We start from the raw sequence: 26,660 nt of genomic DNA, 5'->3' as shown, positions 1-26,660 counted from the left end.
TTCTATTGGGAAAGTAGATTTATTGTGTTAATGATACAATACTAGGCGGTAATTCTGGAGAAGCAGACGTCCTTTACACATCGCTCTTCCAGAAGAATAATTTACTCCTATTTCGGCATTCCTGGCTGACGCGGTGCAATGTGTGACCATCAGACCTAACAAGTCCATAGAAGGTTGCTAAGGAGACACAGACGGGGTCTTCACAATTACAGGTTCTTCAGCCAATCCAAGTTAGGCCCAACTTTGTCGCAGGGATGGCTGGGGATATCCGGCATGTTCCCGTCATCCCGAACAGGAACTGATAGAAAAACACATTAATGAAACAATGAAGTACGTTGGAATCTTACTGCATCCCAGCCTGCAAAGAGGGAATCTCATCTTGTATGGTGTATGATACGTGCAGCACATTAAAGGGCATCAGTCAGTAGGATCTGGGCATCTATATGGCCATGTAGGTCATAGGAAGCTGAATAAAATGATACCTTGATATCTGTGATCCGATGTATTATTCCAGAGAAATACACATTATTCTTTATATGTAAATGAGGTGTTAAGATCTAGGGGCCGGACATAGATCTCCATGAGAATCTGCCTCCTGAGATTATTGTAAATGAAAGGGGGGTTACCAGTGTGAGACATGTAGATCAGGAGATCAGACTGTCAGTCATTACATGTCTCATGCTGGTAAACTAAGCTCTGGAGGCAGATTCTCAGGGAGAGCTATGTCCCTCCCATAGATCTTAACAGCTCATTTACATATTAAGAAAAAAAGTGGGTTTCTCTGGAATAACACATCGGATCGTAGATATCAAGGTATCATTTTATTCAGCTGTCTACGACCTACACTTCTTCCGGTATTTTCTGAGCTGACCTGCTTTAAAAATAAAGAAAAGTGAGAAAATACTGTATTTGCCAGAATTTTTTTTACATTTTTTTCAGGAGCTAGCAAAGGTTCTTGCCCATAGACGTACACTTTAATATGGTCCATCAGTCAGAGACATGAAACCTCTCTCACCTGGGTAACTGTAGGGTACAGCTTTGTTGTACATGGCGGTGTATTTTGTATAAGGACTGACGAAAGGGGTAATAGCGGCTGCAACGAGAAAGGTGACAAATTATTGTCTCATCAGAACACGGCACACTCATGTACAAGGGCTGTATGGGAAATGCTGGAGCTCTGACAAACCCCCGTATCTGAAATTAAAAGGAACCATCTACCTTTGGGGACCAATTTTTTTTATATTAAATGCATATTATTGGAGCGAATAATCATTTATGCAATTGGGTTGCATTCAACATTTTGCACCATTTGCCTCTGGACTGCACTGTCTGACAGGCTGCAGAAAGAGTTAACTGAGAATCTGTCGGTGAGCTCACTATGATGGTCTGCAGGCAGTGTGTTTCTGAGCCGATTTATCAACACAAAGTGTAGCAGAGATCAAAGTGTGGTGAAAAAAAAGAGCCTGTAAGGAGGACGGTGGAAAATTTTTAATCAAATCCAAAATGACTTAACCTTAAATACATGAATTTAGGTAAAAAAAATAAAAGAAATTGGCCCCATAAGTGGAAAAAAAAACTTTAAAAGACTAAATCAAGAGGATAGGTTATCATTGTTATTGTTGGTAATCTATGGTAGAAAAGCCAGGGACGCTCACAGAGGTCAGCCCCACCAGTGATATCTTAGCAATACGACATTTAAAAAACCCTTAAAGGGAATCTGTCAGTAAGATGAACCCCCCACCCCCTCCAAACTGTATACATGAGCATGCAGGTCTTTGAAATGTAAATCCATTGACACCTTTATATCTTCTATCTGTTGCTGCATTCCCAAATAACTCGTTTTTTCATTCATATGAAAATGAGTCTTTAAGTGCTCAGGGTGTGACAGAGCACTTCCCGAGCCTCAGCCTCTAGAGGTTGTTTTCCGCCCCAGCATAAGCCCCCTTATCTTGACTGACAGCTGTCTGTGTGATATCAAACAGTAAGCCATCAATCAATCTAAAGGTTCTGGTGCTGGATGGGAAAACAACCTCGGAGTGCTATGTCACGCCCAGAACACTTAAAGCTTCATTTGCATTTGAATGCTGATTTCTCAGGAATGCAGCAACAGATAGAAGATATAAAGGTGTTGATGGATTTATATTTCAAAGCGCTGCACGTCCATAGTCCATATGGGCGAGTGCCAGTCCCTTTGTGGGTGGGATGAGTCCTTAGACACTGTCAGCACTGTTTGGACCGTACCTGGGCTATCTAGAGCAAGTCCCTATACACTCAGCCTTTTTAATTCTATGCCAGGAGATCTTACCCAAAATCCCGATGCCAACGGGCACAGTTACAACGGGCTCTTTATTCCAGGCATTTTTGAGGAACGCTCCCACTTCTTTAAGAAACAAAACAAAGAAGAAAATAAGATGATGAAGCAATTTACAGCCTATAGCTTGTAAAAGGATGAGGCACCAAAATTCAACATGCCCAATCCATCTCTATGACGGCCCTCATACTTGAGATGAGTGATCGATTCCCTCTGACAGGTTTTGGTCCAGTGGACGGTCCTATCAGTGACTGACAGCTACCTCTGTATGCATTCATATATGGAAGGCTGTCGCTCACCGACAGGACCACCCCACCGACAGGACAGCCCACTGGACCAAAACCCCAGAAAGTGCCGAAGATTAAATGATGAAAACACGGGTTAAAGTGAATATTTCCTCACAAAACTATATATCCATCTGCTCAGCCCCTCCTGCTCTATAACATGCTGCCCGCAGATTAGACTGCATCTTCATGGTGACAGGTTCCCTTCAAAATTAAAAAAAAAAAAAGTTTTAATCACCTCTCTTAGCCCCCAAAAACAAAAAAACAAACTGACTTAAAGCGAACAAGTGGCGGACGCTAACGACACAAAACGAAATTATTTGTTTAACCACATACCGGTATATTTTTCCTGTATGTGTGTGTATATATATATATATATATATATATATATATATATATTTATATATTATATATATATACACACAGTACAGACCAAAAGTTTGGACACACCTTCTCATTCACACTGAAGGCATCAAAACAATGAATTAACACATGTGGAATTATATACTTAACAAAAAAGTGTCAAACAACTGAAAATATGTCTTACATTCTAGGTTCTTCAAAGTAGCCACCTTTTGCTTTGATGACTGCTTTGCACACTCTTGGCATTCTCTTGATGAGCTTCAAGAGGTAGTCACCGGAAATGGTTTTCACTTCACAGGTGTGCCCTGTCAGGTTTAATAAGTGGAATTTCTTGCCTTATAAATGGGGTTGGGACCATCAGTTGTGTTGTGCAGAAGTCTGGTGGATACACAGCTGATAGTCCTACTGAATAGACTGTTAGAATTTGTATTATGGCAAGAAAAAAAAGCTGCTAAGTAAAGAAAAACGAGTGGCCATCATTACTTTAAGAAATGAAGGTCAGTCAGTTTGAAAAATTGGGCAAACTTTGAAAGTGTTCCCAAGTGCAGTTGCATAAACCATCAAGCGCTACAAAGAAACTGGCTCACATGAGGACCACCCCAGGAAAGGAAGACCAAGAGTCACCTCTGCTTCTGAGGATAAGTTTATCCGAGTCACCAGCCTCAGAAATCGCGGGTTAACAGCAGCTCAGATTAGAGACCAGGTCAATGCCACACAGAGTTCTAGCAGCAGACACATCTCTTCAACAACTGTTAAGAGGCGACTTTGTGCAGCAGTCCTTCATGGTAAAATAGCTGCTAGGAAACCACTGCTAAGGACAGACAACAAGCAGAAGAGACTTGTTTGGGCTAAAGAACACAAGGAATGGACATTAGACCAGTGGAAATCTGTGCTTTGGTCTGATGAGTCCACATTTGAGATCTTTGGTTCCAACCACCGTGTCTTTGTGTGACGCAGAAAAGGTGAATGGATGGACTCTACATGCCTGGTTCCCACCGTGAAGCATGGAGGAGGAGGAGGTGTGATGGTGTGGGGGTGCTTTGCTGGTGACACTGTTGGGGATTTATTCAAAATTTAAGGCATACTGAACCAGCATGGCTACCACAGCTTCTTGCAGCGGCATGCTATTCCATCCGGTTTGCGTTTAGTTTGACCATCATTTAGTTTTCAACAGGACAATGACCCCAAACACACCTCCAGGCTGTGTAAGGGCTATTTGTCCAAGAAGGAGAGTGATGGGGTGCTACGCCAGATGACCTGGCCTCCACAGTCACCAGACCTGAACCCAATCGAGATGGTTTGGGGTGAGCTGGACCGCAGACTGAAGGCAAAAGGGCCAACAAGTGCTAAGCATCTCTGGGAACTCCTTCAAGATTGTTGGAAGACCATTTCCGGTGACTACCTCTTGAAGCTCATCAAGAGAATGCCAAGAGTGTGCAAAGTAATCATCAAAGCAAAAGGTGGCTACTTTGAAGAACCTAGAATATAAGACATATTTTCAGTTTTTTAACACTTTTTTGTTAAGTATATAATTCCACATGTGTTAATTCATAGTTTTGATGCCTTCAGTGTGAATGTACAATTTTCATAGTCATGAAAATACAGAAAAATCTTTAAATGAGAAGGTGTGTCCAAACTTTTGGTCTGTACTGTAATATACATACATACATATATACATATATATATATATATATATATATATATATTATTTCTCAACCATATATTTTCTGATATATATATATATGTATATTGTCTATATATACACAAGTGTGTGTATTATTTTTCTAGATATATGTATAATATATATATATATATATATATATACACACTGTGTTCCAAATTATTATGCAAATAATGTTTTCTCAAATTTTCCCAAATTACCTATATGAATTGCAGTCATTGTAATTTTCCAGTCAAATAACTATTAGAGTACAATTGAAAGGTTTTTGTACAAACTGCCTATGATAACAGTATATTTTTAAAAAAATAAAAAACTCAAACTGCACTCAAAATGCATGTTCCAAATTATTATGCACAGCAGAGTTCTCAACATTTTCATTTTAATAAAGAACAAAAAATGGTCATTTTTGAAATTATAAGCATTAGCAGGTTATTACAAACTGAAATCAAACAGTTTTCAACTCAAAACTTCATTCTAGGTGATGTTACATTTGCACATAGGACCGCTTGTTCGAAAGGAGCTTCTGAACTCTCTCGTCCATTGAATTTGTCAGGTTTTGGATGGTTTCTGCTTCAATTGTTTTGCATGAGGACAGAATACCCTCCCAGAGCTGTTGCTTAGATGTGAACTGCCTCCCGCCATCATAGACACTCCTTTTGATGATGCTCCAGAGGTTCTCAATGGGGTAGAGGTCAGGGGAGCATGGGTGCCACTCCATAAGTTTGTCCCCTTTTATGCCCATAGCAGCCAGAGATGCAGATGTGTTATGTGCAGCATGAGGCGGGGCATTATCATGCATGAAAATGATCTTGCTGTGGAATGCACGGTTCTTCTTCTTGAACCATGGAAGGAAGTGCTGTTTGAGAAACTCAACATACATTATGGAGTTCATCTTTACCCCTTCAGGGATCCTAAAAGGGCCGACAATCTCTCTCCCCATGATTCCAGCCCAAAACATTACTCCACCTCCTCCTTGTTAGCGCCGTAGCCGTGTTTGCATTGGGTGTTTATCAACCAGCCATCCTCCACTCCATCCATCTGGACCATCGAGATCATTTCATGCATGATAATGCCCCGTCTCATGCTGCACATAACACATCTGCATCTCTGGCTGCTATGGGTATAAAAGGGGACAAACTTATGGTGTGGCACCCATGCTCCCCTGACCTCAACCCCATTGAGAACCTCTGGAGCATCATCAAAAGGAGTGTCTATGATGGCGGGAGGCAGTTCACATCTAAGCAACAGCTCTGGGAGGGTATTCTGTCCTCATGCAAAACAATTAAAGCAGAAACCATCCAAAACCTGACAAATTCAATGGACGAGAGAGTTCAGAAGCTCCTTTCGAACAGGGGGTCCTATGTGCAAATGTAAGATCATCTAGAATAACATTTTGAGTGGAAAACTGTTTGATTTCAGTTTGTAATAACCTGCTAATGCTTATAATTTCAAAAATGACCATTTTTTTGTTCTTTATTAAAATGAAAAGGTTGAAAACTCTGCTGTGCATAATAATTTGGAACATGCATTTTGAATGCAGTTTGAGATTTTTATTTTTTTAAAAATATACTGTTATCATAGGCAGTTTGTACAAAAACCTTTCAATTGTACTCTAATAGTTATTTGACTGGAAAATTACAATGACTGCAATTCATATAGGTAATTTGGGAAAATCTGAGAAAATATTATTTACATAATAATTTGGAACACAGTGTATATGCGTGTATTATTATGTATATATGTGTACATATATTACACACATAAGAAAAATAAATGTAAATATATAGGATAAAAAAATTACTTTGTACACACATAAAATCACTTTTCCTTGTTCTTTTTGTATAATATATATATATATATATATATATATATATACTAGATGGTGGCCCGATTCTAACGCATCGGGTATTCTACAATATGTATGCGGCCGACCGGGCGCGACTAATCAGCGAAGCAGTGTTTAAATGGGTTGTGCACTACTTTAACCCCTTTAAAGCCCATGACGTACTAATACGCGTCAGTGCCCTGGGCTTTAAGAGCCTGACCCGTATTAGTACGTCATCGCGATCTCGCGCGCACACAGGCTGTGCTGGCGCGATCGCCGCCGGGTGTCATCTGATTGTCACAGCTGACACCCGGTACTATGTGCAGGGAGCAGTCCCGCACCGCTCCCAGCACATTAACCCCCGCAATGCTGCGATCGAAGTCGATCGCAGCATTGCGGAGGCAAGGGGAGGTGATCGGTATACTCACCTCCTCTTCAGGCCTCCAGCGCTGTCTGCCGCGGCTTCCCGGGTGTTGCCATGATGACCCGATGTCGTCATGACAACATCCGTGTCACCAGACAGCAGTAAGATTGTTTGGACATGCGCAGTGCATCTCCAAACTATCTTCTCCCTGTCCAGCGCTGACTGCCTGCATGGCACAGGGATGGTGCTCCATCCCTATGCTGTGCAGGCGATCAGGATAAAAAAAGTGAAAGTCCCACAGTGGGACAAAGTAAAAAAGTGTAAAAACTCCCAGAAAGTGAAAAAAATAAATAAAATAAAATAAAATAAATAAAAAAAATAATCCACTAAAAATAAAAATATAATGTACCCATCAATAAATATTATTATGAAAATAAAACAAACAATAAAAGTACACATATTTGGTATCGCCGTGTCCGTAACGACCTGGCCTATAAAACTATTCCACTAGTTAACCCCTTCAGTGAACACGGTAAAAAAAATAAAATAAAAAACAAAGCAAAAAACAATGCTTTATCATCATACTGCCAAACAAAAAATGGAATAACACGCGATAAAAATGACGAATATAAATAAAAATGGTACCGCTGAAAACGTCATCTCGTCCCGCAAAAAACAAGCCACCATACAGCTCCATCATCCGAAAAATCAAAAAGTTACAGCTCTCATAATAAAGCGATGCAAAAGAATATTTTTTTCTATAAAATAGCTTTTACTGTGTAAAAGCGCCAAACCATAAAAAACGATATAAATGTGGTACCGCTGTAAACGTACTGACCCGAAGAATAAAGCTACCTTATCAATTTTACCACACGCGGAACAGAATAAAAAAAAAACAAAAAAACAATTCCTGAATTGTTGGTTTTTGTTTATTCTGCCTCCCAAAAGCTGGAATAGAAAGCGATCAAAAAATGTCACATGCCTGAAAATGGCACCAATAAAAATGTCAACTCATCCCGCAAAAAACAAGCCATCACATGACTCTGTCGGCCAAAATATGGCGATGCAAAAACTAGATTTTACAAAATGTGTCTTTTAGTGTGTGACAGCTGTCAATCATAAAAACCCGATATGATTCTGGTATCGCTGTAATCGCACCGACCCGAAGAATAAAGTAATCTCATCACTTATACCGCACAAGGAACGGCGTAAAAAATAAACGCTAGGGCTGCGGTTGGGGTTGTGCTAATGTTAGGGTTGGGGTTGTTTTTTTTTCAAAAGTAAAAAAAAAAAAAAAAAAAAATGACGATATGGCAACTAGTGTTGAGCACAAGTGCTCGCTACTTGAGCTTTCATCGGGTGCTCAGGTATGCACTGAGCATCGCGGGTGCTCGAGTCTCCGCCCCATATGCTTCTAGGCCAAAAAAACCTCGCGGGGATTGCCTGCCATGCACGAGCGATCCCCGCGTGGTTTTTTTGGGGTGTCTAATAACCGTGAAACATGCGGGCGGGGACTCGAGCATTTCACTTGAGCACCCGTGATACATGGTGCATACCTGAGTACCCGATGCAAACTCAAGTAGTGAGCACTTGCGCTCAAGAGTAATGACAACTTATTCAATATGATGACCTAATGTTATCAAATTCTGTGTCGTACCTCTGGGTTCAAAATGTTCACTATACCCCTTAATAAAATCCTTGAGGGGTATAGTTTCCAAAATGGGGTCACTTGTGGGGGAGCTCCACTGTTTAGGCACATCAGGGGCTCTCCAAACGCAACATGGTGTCCGCTAACAAATTGAATGGAAAATCGGCTCAAATTGTTAGCGGACACCATGTTGCGTTTGGAGAGCCCCTGATGTGCCTAAACAGTGGAGCTCCCCCACAAGTGACCCCATTTTGGAAACTAGACCCCCCAAGGCACCTATCTAGATGCATAGTGAGAACTTGGAACCCCTAGGTGCTTCACAAATTGATTCGTAAAAATGAAAAAGTATTTTTTTTTCCACTTTTTCATTTTTACGAATCAATTTGTGAAGCAAATGAGGGTTCCAAGTGCTCACTATGCATCTAGATAGGTGCCTTGGGGGGTCTAGTTTCCAAAATGGGGTCACTTGTGGGGGAGCTCCACTGTTTAGGCACATCAGGGGCTCTCCAAACGCAACATGGCGACCGCTAATTATTCAAGCAAATTTTACAATCAAAAAGTCAAATGGCGCTCCTTCCATTCCGAGCCCTGTCATGCGCCCAAACAGTGTTTTTTCCCCACATATGGGGTAACTGCGTGCCGAGGGGAAATTGCACAACAAATTTTGGGGTCCATTTTTTCCTGTTACCCCTGCAAAAATAAAAAAAATTGGGTCTAAAGTAACATTTCTGTGAAAAAAGTTAAATGTTCATTTTTTTCTTACACATTCCAAAAATTCCTGTGAAGCACCTGAAGGGTTAATAAAGTTCTTGAATGTGGTTTTGAGCACCTTGAGGGGAGCAGTTTTTAGAATGGTGTCACTTTTGGGTATTTTCTGTCATAAAGACCTCTCAAAGTGACTTCAAATGTGATGTGGTCCCTAAAAAAATGGTTTTGTAAATTTTGTTGGAAAAATGAGAAATCGCTGGTCAACTTTTAACCCTTATAGCTCCCTAACAAAAAAAATTTTGGTTCCAAAATTGTGCTGATGTAAAGTAGACATGTGGGAAATGTTATTTATTAACTCTTTTGTGTGACATATCTCTCTGATTTAAGGGCATAAAAATTCAAATTTTGAAAATTGCAAAATTTTCAAAATTTTCGCCAAATTTCCATTTTTTTCACAAATAAACGCAAGTGATATCGAAGAAATTTTACCACAATCATGAAGTACAATATGTCACGAAAAAACATTCTCAGAATCAGGGGGATCCGTTGAAGCGTTCCAGAATAATTATCTCATAAAATTACAGTGGTCAGAATTGTAAAAATTGGCCTGGTCATTAACGTGCAAACCACCTTGGGTTGTAAAGGGGTTAAATTAACCCCCCAATGTATCCCCCCAGGGCCCCTAATGAATTTTGCAATTATGTCACGTTGTCAATACTGCTTGTGACAACATCGCTGACCACGCACAGCCAGCACGTAATTCCCCCGGCTGCAGCTGGCTCCTGCTTCCGCTTACATCATGACTATTTGCGGCTGCAGCCAGGGGTCTCCTGTTCCGCGTACCACGGTGAATGACGGGCTGTGGCCGGGGTTAACCCCCATCGTGTCACACCCAGCATCCACCGCGCGCTCTGTCAATGAATGCGCGTGCGGTGGATGCCGGGTGTGACGGGATGGGGGATAACCCCGCCCACAGCCCATCTCTCACCGTGGAACGTGAAACAGGAGACCCCCTTGGCTGCAGCCGCAAATAGCAAACCGTGTTAGTGAGGACTGTGGAGTGGCGCTGTCTGTGCGGGTACTTCCGCTGAGAGCCGCCGGGAGATGACCGGCGCTAAGCCAGGAGATCGCCGCTGACCTCCATGCGGCTACCGTCGGGAAGATCAGCGGCTAGGGCCCGCTGATCTCCCGATGGCAAGTGTGAAGGGAGAACCGGGGAGCGAGGCCGCCGGTCGGGTTACTTCTGCTGCGAGTAGCCGGGAGATGACCGGCTAGCACCAGTCATCTCCCGGCTGCATCGCCGCTGACCTCCATGCGCCAGATGAGCCGCTAGCGGCCGCCATCTTGTTCTGAAATACCGCGTCGCTGATTGGCCGCGGCCGGACCAATCAGCGAAGCGGGATTTCCTGGACGGACAGACGGGATAAGCCGATTATATAGTAGATATTTTGCATATACAGATATATTCTTTTTAACTATATATATATATGTATATATATCATAGTAGTGTTATAATTCACTGCCAATAAACATATTACAAAAAAAGAAGCTATTGGGGTGAGCGAGTCCCGGCTGCTGTCAGTGTGGACGGGGCAATGACATGACGTCACGGAGCCCTCTCACCCGACCGTCATTGCCCGGCCCTGCACGAGCCCACACCTGTCAGCACCGTAACGCCCAGCACCTGCGAATCCCAGGAGTCTCCTTGACCGACACTTAGGGAGAACACCTCCACCTTTCCCTCTGACCTGCGAGCGGAAGCGGAAGTGCGGCACGCTATGACTGCCGGGAATTGTAGTCTTCTACATGTCAGAGGGCGGGGCTTATTTTCCGGGCTCAGCCCGCAGCCCTGCTAGAGCAGATGCTTTCTGACGATGAGTCTGGTAACATCCCTCTTACTGAAGTGGAGTCTAATGGAGCCCCTGACATGCGCAATAAGCGTAGTGTGAACCCAGACCTAAGGCCTAATAGCAGCGCAGTGGTAACTCGCTCCTCTGCCGCCAAGAGAGAAGGACCGTCTAGTCTGTGGCACTGCAGCCAACGTAAAGCAATGAGCTGGAGTTGGTATACATGCAGCTTGTAGGCGCACGTTCACACTGGTCATAAGGCAAAACCTAACAGAAACAAAATGAGCCTATACCCTGCTGTAAGAAAAAGCAATAGTTCACACCATTTTTGATAAAAAAAAGCATAAAAGCCATCCCACCACGACAAGGTGGGCACCAATAAAAGTACCCAATCAGAACAGTTCTAATCTCTGGTAATAAAAAAATTACCTCAATGTGAATGAGGGCCGAGCAGGAGCGGGGCCGACTATGGACACAGGGATAGGAAGCTACATAAACCTAATACCCAGCTCACAGGAAGGAAGGCCGGGCCCTTGTGTGCACTGAGTGCTAGAAACAAATGCAATAAATATATTTGGAGGACTATGTGGGCCCATTATACTGTATTGAGGACTATGTGGGTCCATTATACTGTATGGTGGACTATGTGGGCCCATTATACTGTATGGAGGACTATGTGGGGCCCATTATACTGCATGGAGGACTATGTGGGCCCATTATACTGTATGGAGGACTATGTGGGGCCCATTATACTGTATGGAGGACTATGTGGGCTTATTATACTGTATGGAGGACTATGTGGGGCCCATTATACTGTATGGAGGACTATGTGGGCCATTATTCTGTATGGAGGACTATGTGGGGCCCATTATACTGTATGGAGGACTATGAGGGCCCATTATACTGTATGGGGGAATATGTGAGCCCATTATACTGTATGGAGGACTATTTGGGCCATTATAGTGTATGGAGGACTATGTGGGGCCCATTATACTGTATGGAGGACTATGTGGGCCCATTATACTGTATGGAGGACTATGTGGGCCATTATACTGTATAGAGAACTATGTGGGGCTCATTACACTGTATGGAGGACTATGTGGGGCCCATTATACTGTATGGAGGACTATGTGGGACATTATACTGTATAGACGACTATGTGGGGCTCATTATACTGTATGGAGGACTATGTGGGCCCATTATACTGTATGGAGGACTATGTGGGGCTCATTATACTGTATGGAGGACTATGTGGGGCCATTATACTGTATGGAGGACTCCGTGGGCCCATTATACTGTATGGAGGACTCTGTGGGGCCATTATTCTGTATGGAGGACTATGTGGGGCCTTTATTCTGTATGGAGGACTATATGGGCCATTATACTGTATGGAGGACTATGTGGGCCCATTATACTGTATGGAGGACTATGTGGGCCATTATACTGTATGGAGGATTATGTGGGCCCATTATACTGTATGGAGGACTATGTGGGCCCTTTATTCTGTGTGGAGGACTATGTGGGCCATTATACTGTATGGAGGACTATGTGGGCCCATTATACTGTATGGAGGACTATGTGGGCCATTATACTGTATGGAGGACTATGTGGGCTCATTATACTGCATGGAGGACTATGTGGGCCCATTATACTGTATGGAGGACTATGTGGGCCTATTATACTGTATGGAGGTCTACGTTGGACACATTATACTGTATGGAGGACTATGTGGGGCTCATTATACTGTATGGAGACTATGTGGGGACCACTAAACTGTATGGAGGACTAAGTGGGCCCATTATACTGTATGGAGGACTCTGTGGGCCCGTTATACTCTATGGAGGACTATGTGGGCCATTATACTGTATAGAGGACTATGTGTGGCTCATTATACTGTATGGAGGACTATGTGGGCCCATTATACTGTATGGAGGACTATGTGGGGCCCATTATACTGTATGGAGGACTATGTGGGGCCCATTATACTGTATGGAGGACTATGTGGGGCCCATTATACTATATGGAGGACTATGTGGGCCCATTATACTCAATGGAGGACTATGTGGGGCCCATTATACTGTATGGAGGACTATGTGGGCCCATTATTCTGTATGGTGGACTATGTGGGGACCATTATACTGTATGGAGGACTATGTGGGCCCATTAAACTGTATGGAGGACTATGTTGGCCCATTATACTGTATGGAGGACTATGTGGGCTCATTATACTGTATGGAGGACTATGTGGGCCCATTGTACTGTATGGAGGACTATGTGGGGCCCATTATACTGTATGGAGGACTATGTCGGCCCATTATACTGTATGGAGGACTATGTGGGCCCATTATACTGTATGGAGGACTATGTGGGCTTATTATACTGTATGGAGGACTATGTGGGCCCATTATACTGTATGGAGGACTATGTGGGGCCCATTATACTGTATGGAGGACTATGTGGGCCCATTATACTGTATGGAGGACTATGTGGGGCCCATTTTACTGTATGGAGGACTATGTGGGGCCCATTATACTGTATGGAGGACTATGTGGGCCCATTATACTGTATGGAGGACTATGTGGGCCCATTATATTGTATGGAGGACTATGTGGGGCCCATTATACTTTATGGAGGACTATGCGGGCCCATTAAACTGTATGGAGGACTATGTGGGCCCATTATACTGTATGGAGGACTATGTGGGGCCAATATATTGTATGGAGTACTCTGTGGGCCCATTATACTGCATGGGAGGACTATGTGGGGCCATTATACTGTATGGAGGACTATGTGGGGCCCTTTATACTGTATGGAGGACTATGTGGGTCCATTATACTGTATGAAGTACTATGTGGGCCCATTATACTGTATGGAGGACTATGTGGGCTCATTATACTGTATGGAGGACTATGTGGGGCCCATTATACTGTATGGAGGACTATGTGGAGACCATTATTCTGTATGGAGGACTATGGGCCCATTATACTGTATGTTGGACTATGTGGGCTCATTATACTGTATGGAGGACTATATGGGGCCGATTCTACTGTATGGAGGACTATGTGGGCCCATTTTACTGTATGGAGGACTATGAGGGCCCATTATACTGTATAGGGGACTACGTGGGGCTCATTATACTGTATGGAGGACTATGTGGGCCCATTATTCTGTATGGAGGACTATGTAGGCCCATTATACTGTATGGAGGACTATGTGGGCCCATTATACTGTATGGAGGACTATGTGGGCCCATTGTACTGTATGGAGGACTATGTGGGTCCATTATTCTGTATGGAGGACTATGTGGGCCCATTATACTGTATGGAGGACTATATGGGGCTCATTATACTGTATGGAGGCCCATGTGGGCCATTATACTGTATGGAGTATTATGTGGGACTCCTTATACTGTATGGAGGACAAGGTGTGGCCCATTATACTGTATGGAGGACTGTGTGGGCTCATTATACTGTATGGAGGACTATATATGTGGGGCCCATTATACTGTATGGTGGACTATGTGGGCCCATTATACTGTATGGAGGACCATGTGGGGCCCATTATACTGTATGGAGGACTATGTGGGCCCATTATACTGTATGGAAGACTATGTGGGACTCATTATACTGTATGGAGGACTATGTGGGCCCATTATACTGTATGGAGGATTATGTGGGGCCCATTATACTGTATGTAGGACTATGTGGGCCCATTATACTGTATGAAGGACTATGTGTGCTCATTATACTGTATTGAGGACTATGTGGGGCCCATTATACTGTATGGAGGACTATGTGGGCCCATTTTACTGTATGGAGGACTATGAGGGCCCATTATACTGTATGGGGGACTATGTGGGGCCATTATACTGTATGCAGGACGACTATGTGAGCCCATTATGCTTTATGGAGGACTATGTGGGCCCATTATACTGTATGGAGGACTATGTGGGGCCCATTATACTGTATGGAGGACTATGTGGGGCCCATTATACTGTATGGAGGACTATGTGGGCCATTATACTGTATGGAGGACTATGTGGGCCCATTATACTGTATGGAGGACTATGTGCGGCCCATTATACTGTATGAAGGACTATGTGGGCCCATTATACTGTATGGAGGACTATGTGGTCCCATTATACTGTATGAAGCACTATGTGGGCCCATTATACTGTATGGAGGACTATGTGGGGCCCATTATACTGTATGGAGGACTATGTGGGGCCCATTATACTGTATGGAGGACTATGTGGGCCATTATACTGTATGGAGGACTATGTGGGCCCATTATACTGTATGGAGGACTATGTGGGGCCCATTATACTGTATGGAGGACTATGTGGGGCCCATTATACTGTATGGAGGACTATGTGGGGCCCATTATACTATATGGAGGACTATGTGGGCCCATTATACTCAATGGAGGACTATGTGGGGCCCATTATACTGTATGGAGGACTATGTGGGCCCATTATTCTGTATGGTGGACTATGTGGGGACCATTATACTGTATGGAGGACTATGTGGGCCCATTAAACTGTATGGAGGACTATGTTGGCCCATTATACTGTATGGAGGACTATGTGGGCTCATTATACTGTATGGAGGACTATGTGGGCCCATTGTGCTGTATGGAGGACTATGTGGGGCCCATTATACTGTATGGAGGACTATGTCAGCCCATTATACTGTATGGAGGACTATGTGGGCCCATTATACTGTATGGAGGACTATGTGGGCTTATTATACTGTATGGAGGACTATGTGGGCCCATTATACTGTATGGAGGACTATGTAGGATCCATTATACTGTATGGAGGACTATGTGGGCCCATTATACTGTATGGAGGACTATGTGGGGCCCATTTTACTGTATGGAGGACTATGTGGGGGCCCATTATACTGTATGGAGGACTATGTGGGCCCATTATACTGTATGGAGGACTATGAGTGCCCATTATACTGTATGGGGGACTATGTGGGGCCATTATACTGTATGCAGGACGACTATGTGAGCCCATTATGCTTTATGGAGGACTATGTGGGCCCATTATACTGTATGGAGGACTATGTGGGGCCCATTATACTGTATGGAGGACTATGTGGGGCCCATTATACTGTATGGAGGACTACGTGGGCCATTATACTGTATGGAGGACTATGTGGGCCCATTATACTGTATTGAGGACTATGTGCGGCCCATTATACTGTATGAAGGACTATGTGGGCCCATTATACTGTATGGAGGACTATGTGGTCCCATTATACTGTATGAAGCACTATGTGGGCCCATTATACTGTATGGAGGACTATGTGGGGCCCATTATACTGTATGGAGGACTATGTGGGGCCCATTATACTGTATGGAGGACTATGTGGGCCATTATACTGTATGGAGGACTATGTGGGCCCATTATACTGTATGGAGGACTATGTGGGGCCCATTATACTGTATGGAGGACTATGTGGGGCCCATTATACTGTATGGAGGACTATGTGGGGCCCATTATACTATATGGAGGACTATGTGGGCCCATTATACTCAATGGAGGACTATGTGGGGCCCATTATACTGTATGGAGGACTATGTGGGCCCATTATTCTGTATGGTGGACTATGTGGGGACCATTATACTGTATGGAGGACTATGTGGGCCCATTAAACTGTATGGAGGACTATGTTGGCCCATTATACTGTATGGAGGACTATGTGGGCTCATTATACTGTATGGAGGACTATGTGGGCCCATTGTGCTGTATGGAGGACTATGTGGGGCCCATTATACTGTATGGAGGACTAAGTCAGCCCATTATACTGTATGGAGGACTATGTGGGTCCATTATACTGTATGGAGGACTATGTGGGCTTATTATACTGTATGGAGGACTATGTGGGCCCATTATACTGTATGGAGGACTATGTAGGATCCATTATACTGTATGGAGGACTATGTGGGCCCATTATACTGTATGGAGGACTATGTGGGGCCCATTTTACTGTATGGAGGACTATGTGGGGCCCATTATACTGTATGGAGGACTATGTGGGCCCATTATACTGTATGGAGGACTATGTGGGCCCATTATATTGTATGGAGGACTATGTGGGGCCCATTATACTGTATGGAGGACTATGCGGGCCCATTAATCTGTATGGAGGACTATGTGGGCCCATTATACTGTATGGAGGACTATGTGGGGCCATTATATTGTATGGAGTACTCTGTGGGCCCATTATACTGCATGGGAGGACTATGTGGGGCCATTATACTGTATGGAGGACTATGTGGGTCCATTATACTGTATGAAGTACTATGTGGGCCCATTGTACTGTATGGAGGACTATGTGGGGCCCATTATACTGTATGGAGGACTATGTGGAGACCATTATTCTGTATGGAGGACTATGGGCCCATTATACTGTATGTTGGGCTATGTGGGCTCATTATACTGTATGGAGGACTATGTGGGGCCGATTCTACTGTATGGAGGACTATGTGGGCCCATTTTACTGTATGGAGGACTATGAGGGCCCATTATACTGTATAGGGGACTACGTGGGGCTCATTATACTGTATGGAGGACTATGTGGGCCCATTATTCTGTATGGAGGACTATGTAGGCCCATTATACTGTATGGAGGACTATGTGGGCCCATTATACTGTATGGAGGACTATGTGGGCCCATTGTACTGTATGGAGGACTATGTTGGCCCATTATTCTGTATGGAGGACTATGTGGGCCCATTATACTGTATGGAGGACTATATGGGGCTCATTATACTGTATGGAGGCCTATGTGGGCCATTATACTGTATGGAGTACTATGTGGGACTCCTTATACTGTATTGAGGACAAGGTGTGGCCCATTATACTGTATGGAGGACTGTGTGGGCTCATTATACTGTATGGAGGACTATGTATGTGGGGTCCATTATACTGTATGGTGGACTATGTGGGCCCATTATACTGTATGAAGGACCATGTGGGGCCCATTATACTGTATGGAGGACTATGTGGGCCCATTATACTGTATGGAAGACTATGTGGGACTCATTATACTGTATGGAGGACTATGTGGGCCCATTATACTGTATGGAGGATTATGTGGGGCCCATTATACTTTATGGAGTGCTATGTGGGCCCATTATACTGTATGAAGGACTATGTGGGCTCATTATACTGTATTAAGGACTATGTGGGGCCCATTATACTGTATGGAGGACTATGTGGGCCCATTTTACTGTATGGAGGACTATGAGGGCCCATTATACTGTATGGGGGACTATGTGGGGCCATTATACTGTATGCAGGACTATGTGGGCCCATTATGCTTTATGGAGGACTATGTGGGCCCATTATACTGTATGGAGGACTATGTGGGGCCCATTATACTGTATGGAGGACTATGTGGGGCCCATTATACTGTATGGAGGACTATGTGGGCCAATATACTGTATGGAGGACTATGTGGGCCCATTATACTGTATGGAGGACTATGTGCGGCCCATTATACTGTATGAAGGACTATGTGGGCCCATTATACTGTATGGAGGACTATGTGGTCCCATTATACTGTATGGAGCACTATGTGGGCCCATAATACTGTATGGAGGACTAGGTGGGGCCCATAGTACTGTATGGAGGACTATGTGGGGCCCATTATACTGTATGGAGGACTATGTGGGCCATTATACTGTATGGAGGACTATGTGGGCCCATTATACTGTATGGAGGACTATGTGGGGCCAATATACTGTATGGAGGACTATGTGGGGCCATTATACTGTATGGAGAACTATGTGGGGCTCATTACACTGTACGGAGGACTACGTGGGGCAATTATACTGTATAGAGGACTATGTGGGGCACATTATACTGTATGGAGGACTATGTGGGCCCATTATACTGTATGGAGCACTATGTAGTGCCAATATACTGTATGGAGGACTATGTGGGGCCATTATACTGTATGGAAGACTTTGTGGGGCCAATATACTGTATGGAGGACTATGTGGGGTAAATATACTGTATGGAGGACTATGTGGGGCCATTATACTGTATGGAGGACTATGTGGGGCCCATTATACTGTATGGAGGACTATGTGGGGCCCATTATACTATATGGAGGACAATATTGTGCTCATAATACTGCATGGATGACTATGTGGGGCCCATTATACTGTATGGAGGACTATGAGGGCCCATTATACTGTATGGAGGACTATGTGGGGCCATTATACTCCATGGAGGACTATGTGGGGCCCTTTATACTGTATGGAGGACTATGAGGGCCCATTATACTGTATGGAGGACTATGTGGGCCATTATACTGTATGGAAAACTATCTGGGGCTCATTAAACTGTATGGAGGACTAAGTGGGGCCCATTATACTGTATGGAGAACTATGTTGGACCATTATACTGTATGGAGGACTATGTGAGGCCAATATACTGTATGGAGGACTATGTGGGGCCATTATACTGTATGGAGGACTATGTGGGACACATTATTCTGTATGGAGGACTATGAAGTCCCATTATACTGTATGGATGGACTATGTGGGGCCAATATACTGTATGGAGGGCTATGTGAGGCCATTATACTGTATGGAGGACTATCTGGGGCTCATTACACTGTATGGAGGACTATGAGGGACCATTATACTGTATGGAGGACTATATGGGGCCCATTATACTGTATGAAGGACTATGAGGGCCCATTATACTTTATGGAGCACTACGTGGGGCTCATTACACTGTATGGAGGACTATGCGGGCCCATTATACTGTAAGGAGGACTATGTGCGGCCCATTATACTGTATGGAGGACTATGTGGGGCCAATTATACGGTATTGAGGACTATGTGGGGCCATTATTCTGAATGGAGGATTATGTGGGGCTCATTATTCTGTATGGAGGACTATGTGGGCCCTTTATACTGTATGGAGGATTATGTGGGGCCCATTATACTGTATGGAGGACTATGTGGGCCCATTATGCTGTATGGGGGACTATGTGGGGCCATTATATTGTATGGAGGACTATGTGGGGCTCATTATTCTGTATGGAGGACTATGTAGGGCTCATTATACGGTATGGACGACTATGTGGGGCCCATTATACTGTATGGAGGATTATGTGGGCCCATTATACTGTATGGAGGACTATGTGGGCCCATTATACTGTATGGAGGACTATGTGGGGCCATTATTCTGTATGGAGAACTATGTGGGCCCATTATACTGTATGGAGGACTATGTGAGGCCATTATTCTGTATGGAGGATTATGTGAGGCCCATAATACTGTATGGAGGACTATGTGGGCCCATTATTCTGTATGGAGGACTATGTGGGCCCATTATACTGTATGGAGGACTATGTGGGGCCATTATTCTGTATGGATAACTATGTGGGCCCATTATACTGTATGGAGGACTATGTGAGGCCATTATTCTGTATGGAGGATTATCTGAGGCCCATTATACTGTATGGGGGACCATGTGAGACCATTATACTGTATGGAGGACTTTGTGACGCCATTATTCTGGTTGGAGGACTATGTGAGGCCATTATGCTGTATGGAGGACTGCGTGGGGTCTATTATTCTGTATGGAGGACTATGTGAGGCCATTATTCTGTATGGAGGACTATGTGAGGCCATTATACTGTATGGAGGACTGTGTGGGGTCTATTAATCTGTATGGAGGACTATGTGAGGCCATTATACTGTATGGGGGACTGTGTGGGGTCTATTATTCTGTATGGAGGACTATGTGAGGTCATTATTCTGGATGGAGGACTATGTGAGGCCATTATGCTGTATGGAGGATTGTGTGGGGTCCATTATACAGTATGGAGGACTATGTGAGACCATTATCTGTATGGAGGATTATGTGAGGCCCATTATACTGTATGGGGGACCATGTGAGACGATTATACTGTATGGAGGACTAAGTGAGGCCATTATTCTTTATGGAGGACTATGTGAGGCCATTATATTGTATGGAGGACTGTGTGGGGTCTATTAATCTGTATGGATGACTATGTGAGGCCATTATACTGTATGGGGGACTGTGTGGGGTCTATTATTCTGTATGGAGGACTATGTGAGGTCATTATTCTGGATGGAGGACTATGTGAGGCCATTATGCTGTATGGAGGATTGTGTGGGGTCTATTCTATTATTCTGTATGGAGGACTATGTGAGGCCATTATTCTGTTTGAAGGACTATGTGAGGCCATTATACTGTATTGAGGACTGTGTGGGGTCTATTAATCTGTATGGAGGACTATGTGAGGCCATTATACTGTATGGAGGACTGTATGGGGTCTTTTATTCTGTATGGAGGACTATGTGATGCCATTATACTGTATGGAGGACTGTGTGGGGTCTCTTATTCTGTATGTAGGACTATGTGGGGCTCATTATACTGTATGGAGGACTATGTGGGGCCATTATTCTGAATGGAGGACTATGTGGGGCCATTATTCTGTATGGAGGATTATGTGAGGCCATTATTCTGTATGGAGGATTATGTGAGGCCCATTGTACTGTATGGGGGACCATGTGAGACCATTATACTGTATGGAGGACTAAGTGAGGCCATTATTCTGGATGGAGGACTATGTGAGGCCATTATGCTGTATGGTGGACTATGTGAGGCCATTATCCTGTATGGAGGACTACGTAAGGCCATTATACTGTATGCAGGACTGTGTGGGGTCTATTAATCTGTATGGAGGACTATGTGAGGCCATTATACTGTATAGGGTACTGTGTGGGGTCTATTATTCTGTATGGAGGACTATGTGAGGTCATTATTCTGGATGGAGGACTATGTGAGGCCATTATGCTGTATGGAGGATTGTGTGGGGTCTATTATTCTGTATGGAGGACTATGTGAGGCCATTATTCTGTTTGAAGGACTATGTGAGGCCATTATACTGTATTGAGGACTGTGTGGGGTCTATTAATCTGTTTGGAGGACTATGTGAGACCATTATACTGTATGGAGGACTGTTTGGGGTCTATTATTCTGTATGGAGGACTATGTGGGGCCCATTATACTGTATGGAGGACTATGTGGGGCCATTATTCTGTATGGAGGACTATGTTGGGCCATTATTCTATACGGAGAACTATGTGGGGCCCATTATACTGTATGGAGGACTATTTGGGCCCATTGTTCTGTATGGAGGACTATGTGGGGCCATTATTCTGTATGGAGGACTATGTGGGGGCTATTATACTATTTGGAGGGCTATGTGGGGGCTATTATACTGTATGGAGGGTTATGTGGGGCCATTATGTTATATGCAATCAATTGTACAGCTTGAAGGTTTGTGTGGGGTTCATCATACTGTGTGGAGGGCTTTTTGGGCGTCATTATTCTGCCTGGCTGTGTTTTTGTGGCCATTATACTGTTTTCAGGGCTAGTGGGAGCCATTATACAGTGTGAAGGGCTGTGTTGGGGCCATCATAATACTGTGTAGAGAGGTGAGGGGGGCATTATACTGTTTGGATCGCTGGTGCGGGCCATTATACTGTTTGTAGGCCTATCATAGTGCACGGAGAGCTGTGTGGGGGTCACAGTTGGGGGATTATACTGTGTTGGGGTCACCATACTTTGACGGTGGAATTGAGGTGGGGTGTAGTAGGGTCATTATACTGCACATGTGGAGGAATTCACCATGGGGGTATCATACTGTGTCTGGGGACACTTTTGTTGGCATCATACTTTATGGGGGCAATGAATGGGGAATCTATGGGTTTCAATTGGGGGAAATGGCTTTGTGAGTCCTACAAAGTTGTGAGATCTGCTCTTCTGTGACCCCACCGAATATTATTATTGTTATTATAATTGTTTTTGTTTATGGAGAGCCCAATTAGGACTTCTGCTATAGTTTCTATATAAGCCCCTGCCTGGGAAGTAGAAAGAATATTGGAAGGTACAGGACAGGCAACCATATTGGATTGTTCATAATCCCATTCTTGAAAATTGATGACCTATCTATGCTATCAATGCTATGTTGGGCAGGCCTAACTCAGTGCACCTGTTGAACGTCATTGTATCATTAGTGACTGTTATTGTGGCTTTGACATATACAGGTGAATGGAGCACAGCTGCAATACCAAGACCAGACACTACTAAGCCTGCGGTGCAGAATCCCAGGCTCTTCATTCGATTATACGTCATCGTTGCAGCTCACAAGACTGGCTAATCAAATTTCACAGCCAGGGATTTTGGTAGGTGTGTGGAGTTTTGGACGGCTGTACTTTGGTGGCCATGGACTACCAAAATAGCCACTGGACTGGGGCCCCGCAAATATTTTTCTGAGAGTCAGAAACCACCGGAATAATATTACATCTCTAATTGGACCATCACTATCTTATGGTAAATATTTATACTTTGCTGTGATTATTATTTAGACAATTAAATCTACCTATATATCTTTGATCATTTTGTATTTTAGTATTAGCTTTATAAGGGTTGATAAAAGCAATAACATAGGGCATTGTCTCTGATATAGAGGTGTCTTTGTTTTAAAGTTTTCCTTGTTTGTGTCACTAGTGTGTCAGGTGTCACAGACAGTCATTCTGCATCCGGCCGTAGAAGGTCGCTACGCTTGGCCTTGCAGACACCTTCTTGATCCTTTCACCATCTTTCCCTCTCTAGGACCCAGTTGTGATCTCCATCTTCTGCTGCTAATTGACACACCCATGCTGGATCTTTAAATGCACTCAGTTTCTCCAGAGACTTGCTGGTGATAGAGTAAATTCCTCTGTTCAGGTCTGGTATTCTAGCAGTCAGCTAGATTCTCCTTGGAGTTCCTTTGTGGATTGTGGTCGTGATCTCTCTGGTGTCTTCTCAAAGCTAAGTGTATCCCATTGTCTGTTTCCCTTGTTTGTCTTTAGTTGCATTGGCGCTGACTAGTGCTCACCCTTCCCCCTCCCTAGCTAAGACATAGCTCTAGGGTCAGCCAGGGCTAAGGTATCCTGCTCGGCGATGGGTGCGGAACCTATTTAGAGACGATAGGGGAGTCAGAGTGTTGTTAGATCTTCTTAGGGGTCTCCACTCTCCCTTTCCCTAGGTACTGGGCTTTCCCCCTTTTCCCATCGGCATGTGCTGGGTTCTTTCCATACCTAGTATGACACTTAGTTTTTAAAAGTATAGTTAATTGGAAGGAGCCAGTTCAAGGACTTCTGCAGGATCCATAATTTACGATTTTGTTATTCCCAATTCAAATACTTTCTTAGGTAATGTATTAGTCATTCCCCTTTCTCCTGGGGGTGTAATAAAATACTTGTTGCTTGAGATTTGAGGGCAGACACGAATTGTACACTGACAGACACTGGCTGTGTGTTATTTTCTTATTTCCGATGCATCGTATTTATTTATTTTGAACCAATAATGGCAGATCTGGAGATCGTTTGCATCTCATCCCAAATTAGTTCTTTTTAGAAGGGGCTACCATGACATCTAGAAAAGGTTAAGAGCTCATAATATCAAGTCCCGTCTGTACTAGTACTAGCTGGACTGTATGGTTTTTCGGCAGTGCCATGGCATGTAAATCTTGAACATGGTGGTGATGCGGGATGTATTTCATTTTGTGTCATAGAAGTTATCAAACCACCAGATAGAAAGGGAGATTGGGACAAGAAAATACTCCAACGAGGAACATGTTGGATATATTGGTTGGAGTCTCTAAAGGACTCAATGCACAGTTGACCTTCTGTAGCTTCATCTGACCCCACTTTGGTCCTTTGGAACCAATCATGTGTGATTTTTTGAGACACCGTGTTTCTTTTTATATTTAAATCGCTTATTATGGTGGTATATACTGTATATTATTGTTTTATGGCTTTATTCTCTTTATATTTGTACTACTGGTAGTTTGTTCTTTAGGGTATTCGGGAGTATATATATTTATCGAGGGCGTTATATTATTAGATAATAGATATTTCGCAATAGGGTAGTGTGACTGCCAAGGATTATTAAGGACATCTTTAATCTAAACTACCTAAATATATATGTAGATACCCTTATGCAATGTGACCAATCCACATGGGGATATTTTACATGTCTTGTTGTGAGTCCGCATGCTTTTAAAATATTAATAAAAGTTACATTTTAGAGATTTAGTTTGTTTTTTGGTTTTCAAGTATCTGAGATCCTGCTCTATGTGAATAATAGTTTTTTTTCGATAATGTGTCCCAGCCCGGCCTGTCTTCACTTTAACCCTCATGTCTGGCCACACTCGGACTTATCTAGTATAGGTCACGCTTGCTGTAGGTCCTCACTTGCCTGCTATGAAGAACTACTTCTGCCACTTGACCCATGTGTTCCTCACAAGAAGGGAGGATGGAGGCCTCATAGTAACCTGCTCTTTCAGTGTAATCACCAATACCTAAAATGTGCAACCATATTTAACCGTCCAGTCTATACAGCTGATCATTGCAGATGTATTTTTTGAGTGTCTTTCCTGCTACATGACTCCAAAATACATGCCTCCAACCATTCGGTTTCCCTCTGGACGGTCCTATGATTGTAGGGCAGTCCTGAAGAAGGGTGCATGTCCGAATTTCAATTGTATCTGCATCTTTACCTCTGTCGCCTGAGGTTTGGCGCAGGAGGCCTAATGGCCTCATTTCATCAAGACTCCTGCGCTGGTAATAGACTGGTGGGGGAATTAGGGGCATCATATTGTGTGGGGTAGGACTGTAGGGGCATCATTATTTGAGGGGCCTTGAGGACATAAAGTGTAGGTGACATCATAATGTGTGTGGGGACTGTGGGGGCCTTATACTGTGTGGTAGGTCTCATTGTGTGGGGGTCTTATACTGTGTGGTGGGTATCATTGTGTGGGGGCACATGAGGCATTATATGTGTGTGGTCACTGAGGGAATTATAAAGTGCGGTGGTGGACTATGGGGGCATTACACTTTGGAGCAAGTATAATTGTGTGGGGGCGCTAGGGGAATCCTCATGTGGGGGCATCATTGCGTGGAGATCACTGTGGAGGCATCATACAGTCTGTAGGGGGCCATTAGTATCTTTGGGGTGTTATACTTCATTGAAGCCATAAACGAGCTATTACATTTGGTGTGAACACTAAGGGGCTTCATTAGGGGCATTATTTTTGGGAGGGGCAAACAAAAAAGACTGGGTAGGCTTAAATGGGGTATCCAGAATTATTTACATTTTTTACTATGGGTCGAAGAACTAACAGGCAGGTGATTCCCCTTCCTCATGAATACATACCTCCCAACTTTTGAGGGACAGAAAAAGGGACAGATCATGCAGTGCGCATTGCAGCAAATTTTGGCCACACCCCAATCCACGCTCATTTACCATTTCTTTCTCCCCTGGCAAGAGGAGTTGTCAGAGGGGCGGTGGTAGTGGATGACATTCAGCAGACGCTCGAAACTGCAGGGTGTAGACCCAAATCTGGGGCTGTCCTCTATATCGGGGACAGTTGGGACTAGAGATGACTGGATGGATTCCTGGGTCTCTTGTCCAGTGTCCAGATCAGGGTTACCTGGCGGCTGAACAGGAGGCCGTGAAGCTCTTACCTTCCAGCGTCCCCGGCGGCTTTTGATTTGTCCGGGCAGCGCGCCGTCAT

The 26,660-nt window shown here is 43.9% G+C and overlaps 1 protein-coding gene across 1 annotated transcript; it reads right to left on the bottom strand.

Moving 5' to 3' along the window:
- LOC141171738 (NADH dehydrogenase [ubiquinone] 1 alpha subcomplex subunit 3-like) lies at nt 1-26,660 on the bottom strand. Its single transcript, XM_073655382.1, has 5 exons — nt 26,611-26,660; nt 10,844-10,932; nt 2,306-2,437; nt 1,016-1,093; nt 1-298 (listed from the first exon to the last, which is right to left on the bottom strand). The coding sequence occupies exons 1-5, from the start codon at nt 26,658-26,660 to the stop codon at nt 207-209; spliced, it is 441 nt and encodes a 146-aa protein (XP_073511483.1). The 3' UTR covers nt 1-206.

The sequence above is a fragment of the Phyllobates terribilis genome, unplaced genomic scaffold (assembly GCF_046119375.1).
Source record: "Phyllobates terribilis strain yellow unplaced genomic scaffold, ASM4611937v1 Scaffold_12__6_contigs__length_324123572, whole genome shotgun sequence".
NCBI classification, from domain to species: Eukaryota; Metazoa; Chordata; class Amphibia; order Anura; family Dendrobatidae; genus Phyllobates; species Phyllobates terribilis.
The sequence above is the reverse complement of the archived record's forward strand: the minus strand, read 5'-3'. Positions and strand labels throughout refer to the sequence as shown.